Consider the following 7,845-nt stretch of genomic DNA (forward strand, 5'->3'; position numbering starts at 1 on the left):
CCGCTGCAAACTCCCAAAGTTAGGATTTACAACCTCCCAATCGCAAGAATTTTCTCCCTCAAACAAAGATCAAAAGTACGATCTCTCCACCTAGTTGCACATATACGGTGTCACGGATTCAGCGGTGCTTCGCCGCCCACAACTCATCACCACCAAAGACTAGGCGGCCTTGCGACAGAAGAGTAGCTAGAGAGATAGAGAAGACAGACGATTACATGCCATTGTTTGAGAGCCGAAGTGTTCAACTTGTGTGTGAATTTTGGATGCCCGCCTCCTCTATGTATAGACGGAGAGGGGAGGGGTGGGGTGGAAGGAGGCAGCCCAAAGCCCCCCACAAAATTCCCCACAAAAAATTACATCGTATGTCTATCCTCGTATTATATAATGGGCCTAGGGTACACTGTAAACATAATACAACTCAAAATCTAATTGTACCATACCTTGTACACAATATTCGACACAACTTCAACATGATAAGCGTGTATGTGTTATCTTCTCATGCTTTTACTGGTGTGTGTGTGTGGGCGCGCGCGCGTAAGAACCAACTTCATATGCTGGTCTAACTCATTCTTCATTAGCGTGGTGAGACTAAACTTTCACATCCCTTGCCGTGCGTTACGTTAATGAGTTAGATGGGCCTTTAGGACTTATTTTGCAGGATGGATGGGCCTTTAGAATTTAAATTAGGAATTGTCAATGGAAGATTAATAGGTTAGGCCCAATAATTTGAACATACTTATTTATTCGAGTATTTGACAAAAAATACCATATTAGGGGTTGTCAGAATTACCACATTCAAAAAGTGACTGATAACTACCAGAATTTTCTAATTTTATGACTAAAAACTACCACTTTTGGAAAATGGCCAGTTTAGACGATTTAAACACGTTTATGACATGCGGGACCCACCTATCAGGGCTAACGTGGCGGCAAAGTTAGCTCCGTTTATTTTGACCGTTAAGCTGACCGTTATGACAGGTGGGGCCCATGCGTCATTCTTCTTCTTCTCTCTATCTTTCTTTGGCATTTTACCAAACACCTCCTGTGCATGGGAGGGAAGCAGGTCAACTCCAGTGACGCGCCCGCCGTGAAGACGCCCACGCTGCTCCTGACCGAGGAAGATGGTCCACATGGCGCCCCATCCTCGCACACCCAGGACGACAGCGAGGTGCGCGCCTCACCTGCCCGAGGTGCTTCGCCAAGGTGCTCGCGCTGCAGGAGCTGCTCGCCATGATTCTTGTGCGCGCTGCAGGAACTGCTCACCGTGGTGCTCGCGCACTGTGGCCGAGCCTCGTGGCAGGCGGGAGCCTCTATGTCCCGTTCAAGCGAAAGGGGATGAGGGTGTTGCGGAGCTCCGGCTCACACGCGGTTGTCGCAGGAGGCGAGAGCGAGGCCGGAGACGGGTGTTGCTGCTTGCGGCCGCTGCTACTGCTCCTATGTTGGAGGATGTCGTGGTGGTCTTTTTGGAGGTGGCAGCAAAGGACACGGCTCCGGCGGCCGAAAACACGGAGTGGCCTGCGGCGGAGTGCGGCCTGCGGCTCGGTGGCGTGGGCTCGGAGTTCGAGGAGCGACTCCTGGAATACGCCGTGCGCGTCAGAGAGATGCAGGAAGCCGTCGAGGAGGCAGTCGACGGTGTTTGACCCGCTGTGTAGTGCGGCGAGGGCTCCAGGATGAGCAGGAGCTCGGCGTGCGCGGCATGGAGTGCGTCGAGGCGGTCGAGGCCCGTGGTGCTGTTGCTTGCAGCCGCTACTGCTGCTCCTTGCCGCTGACCACGAGCTCCAGCTTGAAGGGAGACCGGCGAGGGTGGCGGCAGCAAGGCCTAGAGCTCGCAGCACCTCGGCTTCGCGTGCAGCTGCGCGGGCTTCTCCTCCGGCACCCTCTGGCATGGAAGGCCACTGGAGTGCAGTGCGGCAAAGGCCACTGGAGCATGAGTGGGCGGCTGGGCGCCGGCTGAGAGCTGCACAGGATGATGTTTGGAAAAATGCCAAAGAAAGATAGAGAGAGGAAGAAGGATGACGTGTGGTCCCCACCTATCATAACGGTCAACTTAACAGTCAAAATAAATAGAGTTGACTTTGTCGCCATGTCAGCCCTGGCGGGCGGGTCCCGCATGTCATAAACATGTTTAAATCGTCTGAATTGACCATTTTTCAAAAGTGGTAGTTTTTAGTCACAAAATTAGAAATTTTTGGTAGTTATCAGTCACTTTTTTAAATGTGGTAGCTCTGTGGGACGGCAACCCCTAATGTGGTAGTTTTTTGTCAAATACTCTATTTATTCCAACATCCCTATTGTAATAACAATTACCTACTGATCCCTATGTAGCACTACATGCTCACATTTATCAAGTTATCACCATGTTGAACAACAATTGTAATATTGATGATAACAATAGCTACAATCAATGGAACAACCTAATCAAAATCGTTGTTTAAGAATGAATAATTCAGCAGAACCTTGCGATCTTACAAAAATGGAAGTAGTTCTGCGGTCGGTTTGTCGCTCTGCCGCGACAGGAGCACATAAGACTGAATCTGAGTGAACCATACTTTGAAGAAAATATCAAGTTGGAGATTCTTTGTTTGCACTAGTGCGCCGTCTTGTCTGCAATTGGTTTGATAGCTGATTAGATATGCCTAGCAACTGCAAGCTCTTGGGCAGACGTCTTCAGATTTTTCTTCCCTATCCCACGCAAACTCTCCTCTTCCTCCAAGCTTCATCAGTGAATCTGTGGATTCGTCTTCCGTCTGCCTATCGCTCCGACATTCGGTGGCAAGGAGGAGAATTCCAGTGCCCCCGTTCCGGTTAGTAGTTTAAGTTAGAGTTTGACCGAAAAAAAGTTTAAGTTAGAGTTTTTTAGTCCTCGCAGGTGCAACGCTCGGATGAATGATGACACTTTTTCTTCGAGTTTGCCTTCCAAGCACCGATACTCCTTGAGTTCATTCATCTGGGCATACTCGACGAAGCTCTGGCATAGATTGTTGTCGTCTTCTTGAGGCGGTAAGGTTAGGGTTTCTCGTCATATGCTGAGATTTTGGTGTCAGGTGTTTCAGATCTATTCAAGAGTTCAACAATAATGGCTACAACTCCAGCCGCTGGTCCTTAGGGCACATGCACGAAGACTTTTAGGCTATCATCAACAAGGGTGTAAGCTGGTTCCGATAGGGGAGCGGCGACAACGACACATCGGCGGTAGTGGTCGTTCGAGTGTCTCGAAATCTCGATATAACTTTTATAATGTTTAAGATGCTTTGTACTTTCAATGAACTTTGGTAAGACATTTGCATCTTTTAAAAAAAAACAGCTACAAGCTCGTCATGTGCTGTCTCTGCACTTCTCGTTCAGACTAGCTACCGTCGTCAGAAAATAAAAAATGAAGAATAATACACAAAATCTTCCCGTGCCAACGACCTCCACGAGGCCATGAGAGCATCTTCAGCCGTTGGCCCCCCAGGGGCGCCTAAAAACGCCGCCTGGCGGGGAGCCGGCGCAAAAAATCAGCCTGGGACGAGTTGGTCCCCAGCCGCCCGCCCCAGGGCCGACCCAGGCGCGTTCAAAAAAGGCAACTATATAGCAAATTTTGGCCAAAGTTCGGCGAAGTTCGGCATATATTACATAATAGTCGCGGCTTTTTATTACATAATATATCCAATTAAAAAAGAAACCGGCTGAACGCGGAGTAGTCGCCGTCGTCGCCGCCATCCTCGCCGCCATGGTCGTCGTCGGGCTTCTCCTCCTTGACGCGGCCGTCCCTGGTGGACCCCTGACCGGCGTCGCCAACGCGGACTAGTGGCGGGGGCGCGTCGCTGTCCTCGATGACGACGACTCCTCCTTCGTCGCGGCCCCGGCGCCGCTGCGCGAAGCGCCGCAGGGCGGCGCACTGGCGCTCCCTCGCCATCTTCAGGGAGTCTGCGCGCGCCCATTCCAGGGCCGCGTCATCGTCGAGCTCGACGTCGCCGCCGTGCTCCGTCTTCACCGCGGGGAGGCCCGGCTCCGTCTTCACCGGCGCGAGCCCCGGCTCCGTCTTGGGCTTGACGAAGCGCGGAGGAGCTGACGAGGAGGCGCGCCGGCCGCCCTCGTTGATGACGATGCCGGCGCTGCGAGTGCGCCGGCCGAGCGGCGTCTCCGCCGCGGGCTCGGCCTTGACGCCGAGCAGCGCCGGAGAGTCGGAGGAGTGCGAAGGAGCGTGATGAGGAGGAAGAAGAGGAGGCGCCGAACCTCTTGGGCAACCATTGCCCGTCGCCTCGGCGGTGAGCCGTGGCCGTGGCGGCCGCCCTCGCCGGGAGGTATGCCAACGGCGGGTCGTTGCCGCCCTCGAGGTACGTCAGAACGCCCTCGAGGGTGCGGCCGGGGACACCCCACCACAGGTGGTGTCCCTCGCTGTTCTTCAGGCCGGCCACCACCGGGGCGCCGTTGGTGGACGCCATCCTCTGCTGCTGCCGGCGCTGGAAGTACGCCGTCCACGCCGCTTGGTTGTCGGCGGCGTACTAGGGGAGGGCGAGCTGGGCGTCGGTGAGGGAGGCGCGCACGACCTCGACCTCGTCGGCGAAGTAGGAGGGTTTCGCCACGGCGTCGGGCAACGTGGGAATGGGCACTCCCCCGTTGCTGAGCCTCCACCCCGTCGGCCCGGCGCGCATGTCCGGCGGCGCCGGGATGTTCGCCTGGAACAGGAGCCAAGATTCCTGTTCGCGGAGCGAGCGGCGGCCGAAGCCGTTGGCCGCCGCCTCATCTCCGAGGAAACGCTCGGCCATCAGGAGAGGGAGGGCTCGACGGCAGCGCAGGGGAGAGGGAGGTCTCGGCGGCGGCTCTCGGAAGAGGTAGAGCTCGGCGGCTAGGGCTGGTGTGGCCAGAGGCAAGGGAGGCCACCAGCTTATATAGCCGCGCCGCGCCCGTGTGTACGCGTGCGAGGGAGGGGGGCGTCGGCGCGCCGCCCCGTGACGCGCCGCCCGTGAGGAATCAATGGTAAGGCTGACCGGCGGCAGCCTTGCTATTGATTCCCCGCGGGAAACTGAGGCGTTTGGGGGAAGGCGGCGCGCGGTGTCGCTGACGCGCCGGGCCTGCGGCTCTTTCGCGCCAAAACCGCTCGCCCCGGCGCCCCCCACCGCGTCGGGTTCGGCCTGGGTCCGCCTGCGCTAATTTCGGCCCAGGCCGACGAAAATCGGGCTCATGGGACGTGACTAGGCCGATTTTTCAGCGCCGGCGCGAAAAAATCGTCTGGAAAGGCCTTTCTGGGGCGCGGCTAGAGATGCTCTAAGAGCACGTTTTCCCTTCAATAAGTTTGAGAGGCGGATGATGCGATCCACTCCCATGTTAGTTGAAGAAAAGAAAATGTAGGGTAAAGCAAAGAAAAGAGCAGCCGGCAAAGTGCAGTGTCTGCTTCCTAGACAAGAATACAAGAACATCTTCCTGCACCTCTATTCTCTATTCTTGTTCTGGGTTGATCTCTGTTCTTAATTGCACTTGAAGTAGAACCAGACAACATAACATATTTCGCGTTTCTTTGCTGCATTTCGCGTTTGAACTCGCAATCATCGGTTTTGAGATTACAAGCGACAGGTATCACACACATTTGGGGCGTTGATCGGGTAACACATTATTGGCGACTAGGATCAAAATTCAGCTCGGGGTCTCGGCACCGTCACAGCGGCAGCACAGAGCTCCGGGCACGGCAGTGCCGCGCGAAGAAGGACCTCGGGAGACCGCCGGGCGCGGGCCTCTCGGTGCTCGGATGGCCGGTCGCACCGCTTTGATGCTTCTCTCTGCCATTCCGCTCCTCCCCTTCGGGGGCCGCGTCAGGCAGCCGGTCCAGCGCGGCCACGTCTGCCGCCGTTGAGACCATCGCCGCGTTCATCGACGCCGCGCGCCGCACATTCCGCGGCAGCGGGCCCGGGAGCTGCGGCAATGGCTCTGGCTCTGGCGAATTGGGTTGCTGCTGCTCGTGCTGTTCTTCTTCCACGCGCGGCGCTTCCTGGTCCTCCTCGTCGTCTTCATGCTCCAGCGTTGAATCGCTCCCGGCAGCCGCTTGCTCGGCTGCGGCGTTGGCGTTCACATCTGGATCAGCCGATGGGTTCGAGTCGGACTCGATGCCGGCTCCGGCGGTCGTGGCGGCGGGGTCGATCACGTCGGAGCGGCAGAGCGGGCAGTTGACGTGGGCGCGGAGCCAGGTGTCGATGCAGGGGACGTGGAACGCGTGGCCGCACTTGGGCAGCAGGCGCACGAGCTCGCCGTCGTTGAACTCGCCGAGGCACACGGAGCAGTCGGCGGCGCCGAGGAGCCCAGACCCCGCGCGGTACCGCGTCACCGCGATCGAGTCGATCGCCGCCTCGTCGAGCCCGACGGTCCGGATGTACCAGACGTGGTGCACCACGCCGCCGCTGCCGCCGCCCTCCGGGTCGTCGTTCCCGACGTTGGTCGCGGCGGCCGGCGGCTGGGCGAGGAGCGCCTGCCGCCGCCGCCGCAGCTGCCGACGACGGACGGCGATCGAGGCGCCGAGGAGGATGAGGGAGAGGAACGCGAGCGCCGCGGCGGCGCAGAGGACGTAGGTGACGAAGCGGCGGCGGCGGTCATCGACGGCGCCGTACCCGTAAGTTCCTCCTCCCTGGTCACTCCAACCACCGCCGCCGTCATGGACGGGCGAAGGGGACGGAGCAAGGTCCGGGGGGGAAGGGAAATAGAAAGAAAAGGAAGGCGAAGGAGGAGGAGGAGGCGATATGATCGGCGGCGGAGAGGAAGGCGAGGGGGATGGGGAAGGGGTGAAGAAGGGAGGGGCGGGAGGCGTGGGGCAGCCGTACCAAGGATCGCAGTCGTCCGAGAAGAGGATCCGGCGGTAGTGGGGCGGCATGGCGTCAGGTGGGCGGCGAGGCCGGCGGCATCGGCGGTGGACTGGCGGAGGGGGGCGGGGAAAGTGGGGGGAAGGTCGTGGAAGTGCGCGTGCGTGCGTGCGGGTGATTTTCCTTTGGAGGCGGAGGAGGAGGCCGTGGACCGGGGCGGCGGCGCGTCGACTCGACTGGGGGAGGCCGGGCCGGGCGGGGCGGGGCGGCCACTACTTGGCATCTGGCAAACGGGATAAGTGGATGGTTGGTTGGTGGCCAAGTTGGACTTGGCGCGTAGAAAACTCGGCCCGTGGGCAGCTTTTCCGGCCGAGTGCGGGGCACCGGATGCCGGGCGGACGGATGCTTGCCTCTCCCGTCAATCTTCTGACTTCTTTTCTTCCAACCTGACGAGACGATGACTTGAGGAGTGACGTGGCCAGCAGCCCAGGAATGAGCTGATGTGATGTGATGGTGCATCGAATGGCTGGTGGTACTACTTGTCAGTCGATCTTCTATATACGAGCGATCTGATCTGAAGTTCTCTTCTTTTTTCTCCAACCGAGCTCCATTTTGCTACCCGAGCTGCTTCGTCAGCCAACCGACGCGCACACGCAGTGGAGATTCGGTACGCGGGCGTGTGATTGTGTGGAGATGTCCTCTGGCTAGCACTAAAAACTCGTGCAGACTTGATAAAAAAAGAACTCGTGCACTTGCGCACCGACGGCCGCTCAGGTTCGTGCACGAGGCGGCTTGGTGCCCCGCTACGAGCGCCAGTTAGTTGACCGCAGTTCAGTCCTGTCCTCTACCGTGTCTTTTTTTTAATTTTTTAAGGATAAACTAGGTTTTATTAATAAAAAACCACATACAGTGGAATAGATCGTGGGGTTAGTCTAGCCATACATGACGTCCCTGACTCAAGCTCGAGCGGCTGGACGGCCTCGGTGCGGGAAAAAGAACGGGAGGAGCAACGTGCAATTCACCCCGTCGGCCACATGATTGAAGAAGAAATGAAGCAGCAAGGCTGCGGTTGGGG

General features: G+C 57.7%; 1 protein-coding gene across 1 annotated transcript; it reads right to left on the minus strand.

Moving 5' to 3' along the window:
* Window positions 1-5,466: 5,466 nt before the first annotated feature.
* LOC123053457 (RING-H2 finger protein ATL52) lies at window positions 5,467-7,041 on the minus strand. Its single transcript, XM_044476938.1, has one exon. The coding sequence runs from the start codon at window positions 6,839-6,841 to the stop codon at window positions 5,639-5,641; it is 1,203 nt and encodes a 400-aa protein (XP_044332873.1). The 5' UTR covers window positions 6,842-7,041; the 3' UTR covers window positions 5,467-5,638.
* Between the last annotated feature and the right edge of the window lie 804 nt (window positions 7,042-7,845).

The sequence above is a fragment of the Triticum aestivum genome, chromosome 2D (genome assembly GCF_018294505.1).
Source record: "Triticum aestivum cultivar Chinese Spring chromosome 2D, IWGSC CS RefSeq v2.1, whole genome shotgun sequence".
In the NCBI taxonomy this organism is placed as follows: domain Eukaryota; kingdom Viridiplantae; phylum Streptophyta; class Magnoliopsida; order Poales; family Poaceae; genus Triticum; species Triticum aestivum.